Source organism: Moschus berezovskii, chromosome X, assembly GCF_049115385.1.
Source record: "Moschus berezovskii isolate FMDL1 chromosome X, NW_MosBer_1.0, whole genome shotgun sequence".
Classification (NCBI taxonomy): Eukaryota; Metazoa; Chordata; class Mammalia; order Artiodactyla; family Moschidae; genus Moschus; species Moschus berezovskii.
In genome coordinates, this window is record NC_142488.1 from 52,831,954 (window position 1) to 52,849,856 (window position 17,903).

The following is a 17,903-nucleotide window of genomic DNA, read 5'->3' on the forward strand; positions in this document are numbered from 1 at the left end:
TCCGTCTAGTCAAGGCTATGGTTTTTCCCATGGTCATGTATGGATGTGAGAGTTGGACTGTGAGGAAAGCTGAGCACCGCAGAATTAATGCTTTCGAACTGTGGTGTTGGAGAAGACTCTTGAGAGCCCCTTGGACTGCAAGGAGATCCAACCAGTCCATTCCAAAGATCAGTCCTGGGTGTTCATTGGAAGAACTGATGCTGAAATTCCAATACTTTGGCCACCTGATGCAAAGAGCTGACTCATTGGAAAAAACCCTGATGCTGGGAAAGATTGAGGGCAGGAACAGAAGGGGACGACAGAGGATGAGATGGTTGGGTGGCATCACTGACTCGATGGATGTGAGTTTGAGCAAACTCCAGGAGATAGTTGAGAACAGGGAAGCCTGGCATGCTGCAGTCCATGGGGTCACAAAGATTGGGACATGACTGTCAACTGAACAATATGGAATCTAGAAAGATGGTACTGATGAGCCTATCTGCAGGGCAGCAATGGAGACACAGACATAGAGAATAGACTTGGACACAGTGGGTGTGATGAAGTGAGAGTAGCATGGAAACATATAAATTACCATATGTAAACTAGATAACCTCTGAAAATTGGCTGGATGATGCAGGAAGCTCCAATCAGTTGCTCTGTGACAACTTGAGGGGTGGGAGGTGGGACTAAGGTTCAAGAGTGAGGGGACATATGTATACCTATGACTGATTCATGCTGATGTATGGCAGAAACCAACACAGTATTGTAAAGCAATTATCCATCAATTAAAAGTTTAAAAAAACTGGCTAAAAGAGTAAACTTAAGCTAGGAAACAACTTTCAGGAAAGGTATAAATGAAAAATTTTATGGAATTTTCTGTTGCTTCTAACAGGGGAACCTTGAAAGTAAAAGCTCTGCCCAGCTGTGTGTAATAAAGGCCTCTGAGATAAACCTTTCATCTCTTCTTTTCCAAGAAAGTTTTTCCTGGGGGAACTGCTTGCTCTTAGGATTGGAACACAACCTAGAAGGTAGTATGCAGTAGAAAGGGCAGCTTCATCTTCACAGCCCTTCACACTTATGAAGGTGTTTAGGGCCTTCCCAGGTGGCTCCGTGGTAAAGAATCCATCTGCCAATGCATGGAGGTACAGGAGACCCGGGTTTGATCCCTGGGTCAGGAAGATGCCCTAGAGGAGGGCATGGCAACCCACTCCAGTATTTTTGCCTGGAGAATCCCATGAACAGAGGAGCCTGGCAGGTTACAATGCATGGGGTTGCAGAGAGTCAGACATGACTGAGCGGATGAGCTGTTGCTTCATTTTCCCTAAAAGGTGCCTCCAATGTTGTTCTCACTTTCTGTCTGCTGCTCCACAAAATAAGTCAGGACAGACCTCATGAGTTCAGTACAGCTTCACCAACTCTGATCTAGGTTTTAGCCTTTACAGAATTCTAAGCACAGTTCAAAACTTAAGGAATATCTGCAATCTGTGATACACAAAATGGTTCACTGCAGTCAAGAATGTCAACTACTTACTTTCCTGTGTCACCTACCTTCAATAACTTCAACAAATGTGCAACTAACACATCTATAGCCATTATTCTTTTATAAAACTATTATAAAATATTTTGTGGATTTTATAATTTCATAAAATTACTCCCTTGGAGACTTTACCCCTTCGGTTTTTCACATTGATATAAACTGGACTCTGTGTGTGTGTGTTAGTTGTTAAATAAAAATTTAATTTTTCCTATTTCAGTGGGCCAAATTAAGAGAAAAAACTCCCAGCAATGGTCTGTAGTAATGGAAACACTAGCCATTTCAGGGTTCAGTTCAGTTGCTCAGTCGTGTCCGACTCTTTGTGACCCCATGAATCACAGCACGCCAGGCCTCCCTGTCCATCACCAACTCCCGGAGCTCACTCAAACTCATCTCCATCGAGTCGGTGATGCCATCCAGCCATCTCATTCTCTGTCGTCTCCTTCTCCTCCTGACCCCAATCCTCCCCAGCATCAGAGTCTTTTCCAATGAGTCAACTCGTCGCATGAGGTGGCCAAAGTATTGGAGTTTCAGCTTTAGCATCAGTCCTTTATGTCCCCCTTTTCTTTTGGGGGGACCTATTTGGCCCAAAATGGTACAGCAGAAACAACATTTTCTAAACAATATAAAATTTTTCTCCCTCTTTTTTCTCAATGCCTCATATATTAGCTTTAATAAGAATTCTGATAACTTTTTATTGTGGAAAATGTCAAATATACAAAAGTAGAGAGGAACACATATTTAATGAATCATCATTTAACCATCACCGAACTTTAACAATTATCTGGTCAAGGCCAATCTTGTTTCATCAATACCTCCAACACACTTAAATACAGACATTATTTTGAATCAAATTCCAGACATCATTTCAACTGTAAATAGTTGGGAATATATCATAACAGCAATACTATTATTCCAGTAAAATATCAAGTTGCCCAATTTTCAAATTATCCAGATTGTCTCAAAATATTTTTATTTTATAGTCTAGTCAAATCAGGGTCCAAAAAAGATTCATATATTACAATTGGTTGTTAAGTCCTTTAAATCTCTTTTAATCAGCAGGTTCATCCTTCATTGCTTTCATTCTGGCCATTCATTTACTGAAGGTACTAGGTCATTTGTCCTGTAGAGTTTCCTGCAGTCTTGATTCTGCTTGTATCATCTCTGTGATGTACTGTTTCTCTGATCCCTGTATTTTCTACAGATAAGGAGTTATGTCTAGAGGCACAGTCAGATTTAGGTTCAAAATTTTGGCAAATATTTCATAGGTGGTGTAGCATACTGCCATAGCAGGCACATAATGTCTGGGATGACATAGACATACAAAGAAGAATTTTAACTAATATCTCACAGATGCCTTTAAACACCTGTGTCACACCTGATATACAAAAGCCACATATCACCTAAATAGACAGCATTTACCATTTACTGTACTAACACCAGATTAGAAGGTAAATGCTTTACCACTCAGTGTCATTACAAAATATTAATTTTTAGACAAATCTTCAGTGGGCTTCCCTGGTGGCTCAGAGGTTAAAGAGTCTGCCTGCAATGCGGGAGACCTGGGTTCGATCCCTGGGTCGGGAAGATCCCCCAGAGAAGGAAATGGCAACCCGCTCCAGTATTCTTGCCTGGAGAATCCCATGGACGGAGGAGCCTGGTGGGCTACAGTCCACGGGGTCGCAAAGAGTCGGACACAACTGAACAACTTCATTTCACTTCAGTGATGTCTACCATATTTCAAGTGATTTCTTATATGCTAGATTTATAAAAAGATGAAGGAAATAAGGTCTTTGCCCTCAAGGTCACATAACCTGGTGGGAAATACAGACACATAATCATAAGAGCACAAAGAAGGCCATAGGTGCCAAATCAGAAGTCTGTACAGATACAGAAGTAGTGCGACAACCTGGAGAATAGTCATTGCAATAAATAGGGAGGAAGTGTCCAAAAGGATGGGACGAGCTGTGTCCTTGGGAGTGTGAAAGAGCTCACCTGTCTTCATAATTCCATTCATCACTGGGTTCATATACTTGATTCTTTCAAAGTAAATCTGAACATCTATGCCATTCACCTAAAAAAATATATCATTACTAGTTGTATTTGTTCATCAATTCTTCTAGTCAACAAGTATTTACTGAAGTATGGTTCATCAACCACTTTGTATTGGAAAAGACTTCAGTGAATTATCCAATGCAGTTCCATTATGAAGCCACCTGAGAGCCTGAGGAATAACAGATTGTCCTAGTTAAAATATAAAGCCAATAAACCAACACACAAGTATTTTGTTATAGAATACATTAGTAGTAGATATTTCTAATCTGTGGATCAATGACAGATGTCTCCATATTTTAGCCACTGTTCTAAGGCTCTGAGGATATGTAAGGATTCAGGCTGGGTCCTAGTCCTCAAAGAGTTCATAGTCTAAAAGGTCAACAGTCATTCAGAAAAATGCTTATAATACTGGAATGATGCTGAAAACATTTCCTATTTTGCTTGGTGCTTCCACAAAAAGAACCCAGAAAAGAAAACTTTGGAAAGCTGTTAGTACTACAGGCTTTAAAGCAGCATTTTCAGCTTCCTTTTCCCAGTTAACACCTATTGATGGAGGAACTGCTCTTTCTTAGAATTGGATTCCACTTAAATGGAAATAAGAGGAGCAGCTCCAGCTTCAGAGCCCTTTTACCCTTCTGTCCCAGAAGGGCCCTCTAATGATGCTAAGACTTCAGAAGCTGTCTATTCCTGTTGCTTACACATGTGCACGCACACACATTCACCAATATTTATCTGATGTTTCTAAATACAAAAATGTTGAAATATTTACAGTTCTTTCAAATTAAACCATACAACAGAATTCAAAATATTTATAGCTGCCTCATATCCCTTTCAGAGTTACTTCTTTTAACTGATCTGACCAACAAAACAAGTTCCTTAGAAAATATAATACACTGGGCGTCCAGGGAAACTATATATTACATATAAATATTATCTTTATTCCAACATGTCTTCTTAAAATGTTTTTTAAGACATTCGTCCAGTTTTGGGGAAAAAAATCCAGTCTTAAAAACACACTGAAAACAAATTTCTACCTCATGTCTGAAAGTCTTAATTATCTTTGATCAATGCACTGTTTTCTTTGAGGGAATGAGTTGAAAGACTAATCTGTATATTTTTAGTGTAATATTTTATAATAATGACTCTGCATAAAGAAAATCCCAACTGTGGATCAAGCTCTTGGAGGATGGAGGTTAACTAGATGCCATTTGGTTTGTTACTTCTGTGTCAAGATTTTTAAGCTGAATTGTTTGGATTTCTCTCTTAAAATGAAAGGATTTTTAGGTTTTTTAATATGTTCTTGACTGAACTCCAAAAGCATAACAAGAACTGCTCTTTTGAATTTGAATTTTTAACTTAAAGTGTGATAACCATAAAACATTCTTTTGCAATTTAGAAGTGAAAAGCTTTACAGATTGCATAAACTGAGGATAACTGGAAACTGAAGATAATCCTAGCAAGTGATAAAACCCAATTCAAATTTTTCTGAATTAAATAAAACAAATATTTGCAAGCTAACGAGAGCTGATGTACTTTTCACTGTACTTTTCACATTTGTCAAATATGTAGATGAAAAGTCAAAACAAGATCAGGCATTATTATCTCTAAAGGTGTCTGTGGCAACATTTTAGATGGAGGCAGTTTTATATATGAAATGGTCATAAAAAATCCAATTTCTTTGCAGTTAGTGTATACTTTGAAAAATTTCAAATATCATTAGTTGATTTGAACTGTTAGAAAAGGAAAGGTCAACTAGTGGAAGTTAGAGAGTTTGTTAAAAATAAGATATCTTAAAGAAGAAGTAAAACTCTCACTGTTTGCAGATGACATGATCCTCTACACAGAAAACCCTAAAGACTCTACCAGAAAATTACTAGAGCTAATCAATGAATATAGTAAAGTTGCAGGATATAAAATCAACACACAGAAATCCCTTGCATTCCTATACACTAATAACGAGAAAATAGAAAAAGAAATTAAGGAAACAATTCCATTCACCATTGCAACGAAAAGAATAAAATACTTAGGAATAAATCTACCTAAAGAAACAAAAGACGTATATATAGAAAACTATAAAACACTGGTGAAAGAAATCAAACAGGACACTAATAGATGGAGAAATATACCCTGTTCGTGGATTGGAAGAATCAATATTTTGAAAATGAGTATACTACCCAAACTACCCTATAGATTCAATGCAATCCCTATCAAGCTATCAATGGTATTTTTGATAGAGCTAGAACAAATAATTTCACAATTTGTATGGAAATTCAAAAAACCTCGAATAGCCAAAGCAATCTTGAGAAAGAAGAGCAGAACTTGAGGAATCAACCTGCCGGACTTCAGGCTCTACTCCAAAGCCACAGTCATCAAGACAGTATGGTACCGGCAAAAAGACAGAAATATAGATCAATGGAACAAAATAGAAAGCCCAGAGATAAATCCACACACCTATGGACACCTTATCTTTGACAAAGGAGGCAAGAATATTCAATAGAAAAAAGACAATCTCTTTAACAAGTGGTGCTGGGAAAACTGGTCAACCACCTGTAAAAGAATGAAACACTTTCTAACACCATACACAAAAATAAACTCAAAATGGATTAAAGATCTAAATGTAAGACCAGAAACTAGAAAACTCCTAGAGGAGAACATAGGCAAAACACTCTCCGACATAAATCACAGTAGGATCCTCTACGACCGACCTCCCATAATATTGGAAATAAAAGCAAAAATAAACAAATGGGACCTAATTAAAATTAAAAGCTTCTGCACAGCAAAGGAAACTATAAGCAAGGTGAAAAGATAACCTTCAGAATGGGAGAAAATAATAGCAAATGAAGCAATGGACAAAGGATTAATCTCAAAAATATACAAGCAACTCCTGCAGCTCAATTCCAGAAAAATAAATGACCCAATCAAAAAATGGGCCAAAGAACTAAACAGGCATTTCTCCAAAGAAGACATACAGATGGCTAACAAACACATGAAAAGATGCTCAACATCACTCATTATCAGACAAATGCAAATCAAAACCACAATGAGGTACCATTTCACACCAGTCAGAATGGCTGCTATCCAAAAGTCTACATGCAATAAATGCTGGAGAGGGTGTGGAGAGAAGGGAACCCTCTTACACTGTTGGTGTGAATGCAAACTAGTACAGCTACTATGGAGAACAGTGTGGAGATTCCTTAAAAAACTGGAAATAGAACTGCCATACGACCCAGCAATCCCACTCCTGGGCATACACACCAAGGAAACCAGAATTGAAAGAGACACATGTACTCCAATGTTCATCACAGCAGTGTTTATAATAGCCAGGACATGGAAGCAACCTAGATGTCCATCAGCAGACGAATGGATAAGAAAGCTGTGGTACATATACACAATGGAGTATTACTCGGCAATTAAAAAGAATACATTTGACTCAGTTCTAATGAGGTGGATGAAGCTGGAGCCTATTATACAGAGTGAAGTAAGCCATAAAGAAAAACACCAATACAGTATACTAACGCATATATATGGAATTTAGAAATATGGTAACGATAACCCTGTATACGAGACAGCAAAAGAAACACAGATGTATAGAACAGTCTTTTGGACTCTGTGGGAGTGGGCGAGGGTGGGATGATTTCGGAGAACTGCATTGAAACACGTATATTATCATATGTGAAACGAATTGCCAGTCCAGGTTCGATGCATGATTCGGGGCTGGTGCACTGGGATGACCTAGAGGGATGATATGCGGAGGGACGTGGGAGGGGGGCTTCAGGATGGGGAACTCAGGTACACCTGGGCCGGATTCATGTCAATGTATGGCAAAACCAATATAATATTGTAAAGTAAAAAATAATAATAATAAATAAATAATACATCTTTCTGTAAGAAAACATAATTTTGAAACACATATTGCATAATCCTACAAAATTTAAAATATGAAATCATATAATTGGTCTTTTAAAAGCTATTCATTTTCTACTCACTAGTATGACATTAGTTTTGTCATAGGACAAATTACAATACATACTTTTATTTAGACATTTATGTATGGGTAAAGATCTTATTTTAAAAATTGGCACCAAAGTTTTAAAAGAAAATGTAGAATATTCAATTCTACCATGGCTGTGTTTTTTAAAATTTAATTTATAGAAGAAAAAAGGGTTTAAATTACAGTAATTACCACTGATATTATCTATTTGTGGAATATTTTTAAGATGTTAAATAAAAATACATCCCCCACTCATACTCTCTTCACAAAGTAGGCTTTTTCTCAACGTTCCTGAGAAAACATAAAGAGTTCCAAGTTGCTAAATTTTCAAAGTTCTTATTAGGGAGTGCTGCATAATAGTGACCTTCCAAAAGTTAGTTGACTGACACAAAACATCTATCAATAATGATTAAGAGATATGACAATTCAGGTTGCCCTAAAATTAGGTAAGATCTTTCCACCTACCAATACCCACTTCACCAAGTAGGCTTTATATCCACCTATTTACTATAGCTAGAGGAATAAAGGTTGTCCCAGAAGACAGATCTATATACTCTAGATAGGATGCCTGATTTCAAGCAAATATTGAAGATAATCTAAGTATTTTTAAATTGGTACCCAAAAAAGTTTATTATGTGACAAAATTTTTATCCTAAAACTTTCTGAGAGATTGTTCAGGCCTCCTAACAGTTTGAGAAGTGTGTAACAGCTGAATATCAAGAAGGCTAACTCCCTCAATTGGGTTGTAATTACAATATAATATTCCATTCTTTTGACTACTGGTATTCAGATAAGTTTAAGTGGACTATCACAAATTCAAATACACAAACTTTCTTTCAAAGAATAATTTATACTGAGAGAACCATAGTTGTTCCAGGGCACTGAGAAAAGAGAAGTATGAGTTGGAGTTGAGCATGCTACATCACACTCGGAAAACAGTTTTCATAATATGTATCAGGACATGTACAAAACAACATCTCCTCAAGAGTGTGTTTATTCTATAAAATAATATTCTGCTAAGCTACATTCGGTCTAAATGGGAAATGGCTATTTCAAGTAATAAGTAAAAAAAAATACCAGTTATGAAAATGTTCTGAAACTCGAATTATCTACAAATAAATGCAGCAGTTTCTGAAAAGGGCAAATTAGATCACATATCTGAACATACAATTATTGTTCAATACAGAAAGAGCACATGCTGTAAAATTTCTTAAATACCTTTCTGAGATTCAAAATTTGTCCTTCAAATCAATTCCCTTCACAGAAGGGCTTGCTGACAAGGGCTAAAGCTGTGAATGAGAAAACAACTTAAGAAAAAAAATTAATGAAAACGCCACACAACCAAGGTGATCAGATTTTAAAGGCCCTCAATATAATTCAAACCACAAGACAGGTACCAAAAGTACACATGAAGACCCACGCATACATAAGTGTGAAATATAAAAAAACAAACAACAGCGCCCATACACGTTTAAACACACACACATTAACCTCAAAGTCTAAGTGAGCAATTAAGGCAACTTAAAAAAACAACCCACGTGGCTTTGGCTTTCTGAAATGTGTTGCAGTGCTACCAAGAAGCGATTCTGAAAGCATCTGAAAAACGTGCAAAGTGCCTGAATACAGTGCCTGGCAAATGAGAGTTTGCAAGCGTGATTCAGAGGTCTGCCAAGGAAACAAAAGAAGCCTCCCTCCTCCCGGTGAGACCGCACAGGCAACAAGAGAGTCGCTCCGGGCACTACTTATTGTCAGGTAGGCGGAAAGCAGAAGTCTGTGCACGAGCGGTACATACTAGGGATCGCCCTCCGGCAGGGACGGGGCCACGGAGTTTCCATTGGTTGGGGAACCGCCCAGCTTTAGTTTTTGCAGATATTCGGCATGCACGGGCTTGTGGCACTGGAGAACCTTGATCGCATCTTCGACTTTGAACCACTCTCGCTTCCTCCCAATGCTAACCGAATCTTCCCAATCCTCCAGAATCTCAGTGACAGTCAGTACATACACGTACGTTCTGTGCTTGCGATCTTGGTTCTGCTCGAAGATGCCCAGGAGCCGGCCTAACTTCCCCTTGACTCCCGCCTCTTCAAACACCTCGCGGACGGCCGCACCGCCCGGCTCCTCCTCGGGCTCCATGCCCCCGCCCGGCACGATCCAGCGGTCCGGGTACCGACTGCTACTCACTAACAGCACCTCGTCCTCGCGCTCGCTCCGGAAGCACAGGCACGCCGCCCGCTTCTTGAACCCCTCCGGGTCGTAGGTCCGCGTCTGGTTCGGCTTGCACTTCATCTTCGAGGCCGTCCGCCGCCGCTCAGGTGCCCGCCGCCGCCGCCGGGTCGAGGGGCGCCAAGGTGCTGGGGAGAGAAAGAGCCGCGGGAGGGGCAGAGGGTGAGAGAGAGAGAGTGAGAGAGTGAGAAATAGAGAGAGAGAGAGAGAGGCGCCTCAGCCCACGAGCCCCAGGAGCTCAGGCAAGATAAGGCCGGGGCGGGGACGGGGGCGGGGGCGCGCGAGGTACGTCAGTCGGCCCGTCCCCTGCGCGGCCGGGGGTCCGGGGCACAGACGCCAGAGTGGAGGAGGCGCCGCCCCCACCCCCGCCCCCGCCCCCGCCCCGAGCCCGCCACTCTGCGCGGAGCCCACTCGCGTCTGCGGTGCGCGTCTCCGTCCGTCCCTCCTTCCCTCCTCAGCCGGCGGGACCAGGGCTGAGCGAGGTGATGCGCATTCGCGCGCGCGTCCGCGTGCCCAGGCACGTGCGCGTTCCCGTCGGAGGGCGGGGGGCTGGGGTCTCGCGGCTCCCGCGGCGCCGGGCGCCTCTGGCGCACGGCGCAGGCGCCTGGCACTTCGCCGGCTGGGGCTGTCCGTCCCCCAGGGTGAAATGCACCGCAGTGTGACTTGGGCCAGCTTGTTTCCACGTGTGCCTTTGACCCAGACGTGGCTGTGGCGCGGCCGGACGTTTCGCCTCACCCTCTCCATCAGGTCGCAGAAAACACACACGCCATCGTTTTACACACGGGAACCACGAGGCGGATGGTCAGGTGCCTAAGGTCGTAGTCATCTCCCACAGTGAAGAGTACCGGCTTACTTATAGGAAGGCCTCGCTTTTGTCAAGATGATCCTAGGTATTCTTGGGCGAAAGAGTACCGAATCGTTGCTGAGTCATTTCGTGCAGTTTTGTTTTTTCAACAGGTCCTTCGCTTCGCCAGGCATCTTGGCACAGTCCATGACTGAACAGCTTTCTTGAACCTACCCCTGTTGACATCTTCCCTAACCTCTGGTCCCTGGTTTCCTCGTCAGTAAACTCCTCACCTACTTGGTTCAGACCTTTGCACTTTAGGTCATATTCCCCCAACAGCTGGAGAGCCACCCAGAGCAGTGTTTTGTTCAGTCCCAGGACTCTCTCCCCTTCACACACTCCACACGTCTCTCTCTTTCTCATTGGGAAGCACTGGTTGAGGTTTTGGGAAACATGCCTCTGGCAGTCCCTTCATATTTTACATTTTGAGTTTCAGAAGCCTCCTGGCCTGGAACTCGAGCAAGGCCACTTGGTGATCTCTCACCTGTCTGCTGCTGCTGCTGCTAAGTCGCTTCGGTCGTGTCTGACTCTGTGCCACCCCATAGACGGCAGCCAACCAGGCTCCTTCGTCCCTGGGATTCTCCAGGCAAGAATGCTGGAATGGGTTGCCGTTTCCTTCTCCAATGCATGCATGCGTGCTAAGACGCTTCAGTCCTGTCTGACTCTGTGCGACCCCATGGACAGCAGCGCACCAGGCTCCTCTGTCCACGGGATTCTCTAGGCAAGAATACTGGAGTGGGTCTAGCCATCCTATACCCTTGGCCAAGAAGTGGCCTCCCCACAACCCCAGATATAACAACCTAAAGCCTTCCCCCTCCAGTTTATTTCTTCGTCTTTGTTTCCCTGCTCTCACAGTAACCTTACGGAGAAGACCTCTGATGTCCCCCAGATTTTGCCTTCTTGCAACTTAGGCATCTTTGTCTCTTTTACCTGCAGACACTCTGCTGGCATCAGGCAAGCCGGATCATGACAACTCACTTTTCCAAGGAAATAATCCATTCCTCAAGGGGAAATTGAATCGGAAAGGTATGTGGAAAATGGTTATGAAACATACAGTCCGGTTTTTAAATAACAAGTTTGTTCAGCTTCCCAGGGTCTGTTCCACTCCGTGTATACCCAAATAGCCCATAAAAATGACTCTGTTCCTGGTGGCAAGACCACCCTCGATATCTTGAGCATAATATGACAAAACTATGTGGGCATGCTAGAACAGAACTGTAGGAAGAAAAAGATAGCGATATACAGAGAATCACTGGAACCAGTAGCCATTCCACTGCTTATGACCATATTTCAATGATATATGGATGATCAAAGAACATTTGGTGGAATGCAACATACCATGACCAAAAACAAACTAGGAGGACTTCCCTGGAGATCCAGTGGTTAGGACTCTGCACGTCAAAGCAGGAGGCACGAGTTGGATCCATGTTCAGGAAAGTTTCCTGTGCTGCATGGTAGGACTTATGCCATAACTCCCCCCCCCCCAAAAAAAAAAACTACACTAGGAAAATATAGAAATTTCAGCAAGATGTATTCCTCAGTGTGTTCATACTCACAATTAAAAAATCAGAAACAAAATTCATCATAATCAGAATCTAGGCAAATATATCAATTGTCACCCATATTATTACACGTCATTTTAAATTTTCTTTCCCATGTAATGAGATCGTAAAGAGAAAAATGCCTGCCATTTTGGTAAAGAAGACAAAATTCTCTTTTTTGCAGATAGTAGGAATATATTCTTGGGAAGCACCTGAGGAACGATGTAAAAATAATCTTCTTTAAGTGGGAGAAATTAATAAATGTTAAAATTTAAAATCCCAAGAGCTTTCACGTATGCCAGCAATAATCCTGTAGAAAATAGAATGGGTGAATGATGACATCACAGCAGTAGTATCAACCACCTCAAAGTAAATAAAACACCAAGGAATCCTAAAAATATGGTTAGGACCTTGTAGTAGAAAATGAGAAAACTCATACTCAGCTTTAAAAGATATTTGAGTAAATCAAGAGGCACTTTAGCAAAGTTGGGAGATTGGGCTGGTGTCTGCAGGGATTATTATTATTCATTTCTTGCTCAGTACTTTCTTGTTTTCAGTCACTTAGTCGTGTCATGACTCTCTGGGACCCCATAGACTGCAGTACGCCAGGTTTCCCTGTCCTTCACTATCTGCTTAGGACTTGAAAGTGTTAGTCCCTCAGTCTTGTCCTGCCAACTGCTCTGTCCATGGGATTCTCCAGGCAAGAATACTGGAATGGGTTGCCATTTCCTTCTCCTGTCTGCAGGGAGGTGTGGACCAAACAGGCTGCAGCTACATCACAGGTCTGCTTCACAATTGCCAGGTACTATCTCCTTGTCTTAGCAGAGGTGCCGTTTTATAGTCTATTCCACCATTCCCACATCAGATTACACCCATGTAATATGTCTGTGCTGGGGGTGGGGAATTGGTTTTGGAAGGTAGAGGAGAGGCAACATTAGAATATGGAAGGAGGCAGAGAGTGAATTCCTACTGGCAAAGTCATAGCATGTTTCTGGATAAAGAGATCCACCAGTTGCAGGTTTAGTGCAATGCCAAGGATATTTACAAATTAGTTTTTTCCCATGATTTTCATAAAATAGTTGTATTTTCCACCTGTTAAAACAATAGGGCAAGACAGTTTTGACTTTTTCTAAACAAGAGTGGAAGTCTTTTTTGAAAGACTAGCTGCAGTCTGTGCGGTTGCTAGGAGTTGGACACAACTGAGCGACTTCACTTTCACTTTCATGCATTGGAGAAGGAAATGGCAGCCCACTCCAGTGTTCTTGCCTGGAGAATCCCAGGGACGGGGAAGCCTAGTGGGCTGCTGTCTATGGGGTCGCACAGAGTCGGACTCGACTGATGTTACTTAGCAGCAGCAGCACTCCACTGTGATATGTGCATGCCTCCCACATTGTCATCTCCTTGGCCATGGAGCTTGCTTTGTCTGATGGGACAACAGCATGTGTGAAGCAAGCAGAGAGTTGAAAAGTGCTTGTGCACTGGGGTTTGCCCTCTCTAGCTGTTCTTGAAACAAGATGATAGCAATGTGAAGAAGCCTGGGCTAGGTGAATGATGCGAGATCCATGGTCCATGCATCGCTTTCACCCTAGCTGCCAGAGAATCATTTACCAGAAGTGTGGGTGAGACCATCCTATACATCCAGCCCCCAGCAGAGCCAGGTAGCTAACAGAGCACTGACCACGAATGCATTAAGTACGCCTTCTGAGAACAGCAGGACTGCTCAGTTGAGCCCAGCTGGACTCATTGAGCTGCAGAATTGTGTGCAAAAGAATCAGTTAGGTAAATTGTGGGGTGCATCAAGAGCTAGCTGACACAACCATGAACTGCCATCCATCAAATTCCAATCAAAACTAAAGAGAGAATGTATATTTCCTCGTAGAATTTCACCTCTTTTAAAGCGATTGACGTTGAACTGAGTCAGATCTTGACTTTGACTCCAAAGGTAATCTTCCCTTCACTATGACACATTGCACGTGTGCTGAGATTGCTGAGATGCACACACAGTACATGTCATTCCTTATGGTACAGACTTTCTCCTCTCTCTCTCTCTTTTTTTTTTAACCTGGGTGATCCAGGCACCCAGGAGACGATAGCTTCTATGTAATGTTCTAAAACTGAGAAGATCTGCCCTGAGAGCAACAGGTCAGGGATACATATTTCTGCACTTTCTCTGAGTTAGGAAGGAGCAGGCAGATTGGAAAGTGAGAGCAAGATTAGAAACGTGATCCTGCACAGTTGGGCACCTTTCTTGGTGAGATGGGCATGGAACCTCGAGTTGGCTCTTTTGTGATTAAATTTAAGTGGAATGCAGTTCTAAGAGGGAGGAGTTCTCCAGAACAGATGTCAGCTCAGATGGAGACAATTTCAGACCTTCTCAGAGCGTTATGGTATTCACAGCCGATCTCAACTTTCAGGACAGTTACCACCCATACCTGTGAGGATTTCTAGATGTATTAAAGGGAAGCAGAGTCAGGGAATGTGATTTTAGTAGTAGTCAATGAGTGGGGAAAATTGGTGTTTTGTTAACCATATGCCCTAGAATTTTAATCTCGCTCTCTCACTAGCTGTATAGTCTTAAATCAGTGAATATCTTGGACCTTGATAGTTCTCATCTGTAAAATGGGGATAATGAAAGTACCTACCTCTTTAATTTCTCCCTGCCGCAAAGGCTTTCCTAACCATTACTCACTCATCTGTTATACTGCGATTAAATTACCCTCCTCCTTTTTGCCAGGCTCCCTTGACTTGAATTCTGTCATGGTTTTAATCAGGGAGCGCTGTGATGATCTGTCTGCCTGTTTGAAAAAAATGTAAAGGTAGGGGCCAGCCAGATCCATACCTGTTCCCCGAGTCAGCACAGTGACCTGAACTTGGCATCCAGCAGGGATTCAAAATATATTGATTGAATGAAAGAGTGTGACAAAGGCTATTTGGATCATGAAGGATGGTTCTCATTACACCTAATAATTGTTTATTCCAAATATAAAATGAGAGATGAGTGAACACAGGCAACTCCATACGTGGCTTTTCATGTGGGGAGGCTTCATCGTGTTCCTTGCATTATCTCTATTTCCCTCAAGCGCAGAGAGGGGCTATAGCAGGTCATTCAGTAGAAACTTCTCAAACACCAAGTGATTAGAGCAAAACAGTGCCTCCCCAGTCTTTCTCTTTGATTAATCAATGAACCATGAGGATAAAAACAAGACTTCTAAGTTTGTGATTTTGTGAGTAACACGTGTGAACAATCAAGGGTATGAGCACAGAGGTCAATGGAGTCAAGTCAGGTGAGTGTTTCCGCTCTCTCAAGGAGGCCACGAGCACTCCTTGATTCCTCCTGCTGCTTTGGTCACTCCCTCTGGTTCCCTGACTGCAGTGTCCCTGTTTTTCACCGATACTGTCCTCTCTACCGACCTAAATTCAGCACCCAAACCCTTGCTAGTGCTGTCTCTAGAGTCAAATGCTAATCACTAAGAGAGGTGCTTGAGGTCCTATAGGATCTGACCCTGTCTCCTCTCTGACTGTACCCCCAGCAGCCTCCCTTCAGTCACTCAGCTCCAGGTCAGCTGGGCTCTGCAGTTTCTGGGTCATGTCAGCTAGGCGCCCTCCTCAGGGCCTTTGTTCCAGCTCTTCCCTTTGCCTGCATGCTCCTCACCCACATCTGCCTGGCTGACTTCTTCACTTCCATGCAGGCCTTGCTCAGTTCTCACCTGCTTTCTCTGTGAGGGCCACCCAGGCCACTGTATATCGGCAAGTGCACACACCTTTCCCACCATCCACCCTATCTCTCATCCCCTTTATCTTGCCCAAGATTGTCCTTTCGTTACCATACTCATCACCTAACAGACTGTGTTTTTTACTTCTTTGTTATGTTTGTACTTATTTCTGTCCTCCCCCATAGTTCCCAGCTGCAAGATCCTTGATCTTAGATATCTTTCTTCTTGCTCACTGGTCAATCTCCACCAGCCCAGAACATTACTGAGAGCACACTGTAGTCACGCAGATGATATCAGTTTATGTACTGAACGTATCTGACTCCGTTGGTACATTGTGATACCCTTGAGGGCAAGGGCCGTGTTTGTCTTTGCAAACCATGGGTCTTTTTCACTCCACTGTCCAGCAAACTTTCTGATACAGCTGGAGAGACACTACTGAATATTCACTGAATTAATGAATTAATTTGTGAAAGTGGCACTAATAGAGAAAAGATTCTGTTTCCAAATGGCAGTTCTTCCAGTAGGCACCATCTGTGTGAGAACCATGGACGTATCAGCACCATGCAAACTCTGCTAGTCAGTGCGGCCAGATGTCTGAGTCATTTTCTGTGGAAGTCTCGTAGGCTAGCACTCGGCTTACTACCCAGCCTGACTTAGGGTGGCATTTCTGGAACTCATGCCTTCGTCATCTAAGTAGACTTTGCTTTACCTGTGAGGAACATGCAGTAATTTACATATTTTCTTTCAATGAAATTATGTCTTTGAGAATAAAAGGTAATCATATACTCAGACATTGTGAGTGCAAAAGAAGGTAATGAACTAGTTGAACGAAAATTGAGACTACTGTGAAATAATAGTACACACAAAGATCGGCACCAAGCTAGGCTCTTCATGGATCTTCTGTAGTTGAATCCTATTAAAAACCCTCAAGAGGTAATATTGTCATTCCCATTTCACAAGGGAGAATATTGAGACCATGGACATTCTGTGAGTCGCCTGTGATCTGGCAGTAGACAGCCCAGTGAGAGCCCAATTCAGGGCTCACTGGTGATAACACTCAGAGCGAGTCCAGCATAGACAGTTGTTGTTGTTGTTTAGTCACTAAGTCGTGTCTGAATCTTTTGCAACCAAGTGGACTATAGCCCACTAGAATCCTTGTCCACGAGATTTCCCAGGCAAGAATACTGGAGTGGGTTGCCATTTCCCTCTCCAGGCCATCTTCCGGGCCCTCGGATTGAACCCACGTCTCCTGCATTAGCAAGTGGGTTCTTTACCACTGAGCCACCAGGGAAGCCCACAGCTTAGGCAGACAACCCCACCCCACCCCCCGCGCCGCCACAGACTTAATCTGCTCCCAGCAGTATTGTTTGGTTCCCTTCCTTTTTTCACTGATCTGCTCTGCAAAGCTTTCATCCCAGCTCATATCACTTGCAGAAGTGCTTCTTCATCCCAGAAATTTCGCCCCAGCTCCTTTGATCAAATGTTGGTATATTCACCACTGACCCCTGCTGTGACAGATGGAAGGTGACTGTTTTGAGTCCTTGTGAAGGAACAAAGTGACTGTTATTTATACTTCTTCATGACTTTTGATGATTGTGTATGCTGGGGAGGGTCCTTTGCTGCAGAGCTAGTTTCCTTGTGTGAGAATCGTGTTCTTGGCAGGATGCCCTTTCCTTCCACAAAGACTTCAAACTGGCCCAGGAGGGAAGGGCAGGATCTTACTGATCAGTGCTGCTGTGTACCCACAGGCCCAAGCACCGCACCACGAGACCAGTTCCCTCAGAAGCAACACAGATCTCTCAGAGTTACCAAGCTGTTCTGCACATTTCACAGGCTCCTTTGATAAAGACAACAAGTGAGATCTGGAATCAAAATTGGGATCAGGAAAATGGCCACAGTCTTCCAGGACCTCAGTAAAATCTGGTTGTTCTGGAACGATGCACATTGGTGAGCAGCATGGTAGAGGGGCTCTGACCGTGTGTTCTACCCAGGCATCATTTCTCTGGAATTAGAGATTAGCAGA

General features: G+C 42.7%; 1 protein-coding gene across 2 annotated transcripts; it reads right to left on the reverse strand.

The window, feature by feature from the left end:
- Positions 1-2,247: 2,247 nt before the first annotated feature.
- On the reverse strand, positions 2,248-10,114 carry LOC129564416 (diphosphoinositol polyphosphate phosphohydrolase 3-beta). 2 transcript variants are annotated; one of them, XM_055438394.2, is made up of 3 exons: positions 9,352-10,114; positions 8,778-8,848; positions 2,248-3,737 (listed from the first exon to the last, which is right to left on the reverse strand). In XM_055438394.2, exons 1-2 carry the CDS (start codon positions 9,843-9,845, stop codon positions 8,818-8,820), a joined length of 525 nt encoding a protein of 174 aa, XP_055294369.1. In that variant the 5' UTR covers positions 9,846-10,114; the 3' UTR covers positions 2,248-3,737; positions 8,778-8,817. The 2 variants fall into 2 exon arrangements, with proteins under 2 accessions (XP_055294369.1, XP_088690016.1); XM_088833890.1 differs by lacking the exons at positions 2,248-3,737; positions 8,778-8,848 and having other exon boundaries at positions 8,931-10,113.
- Positions 10,115-17,903: the final 7,789 nt, after the last annotated feature.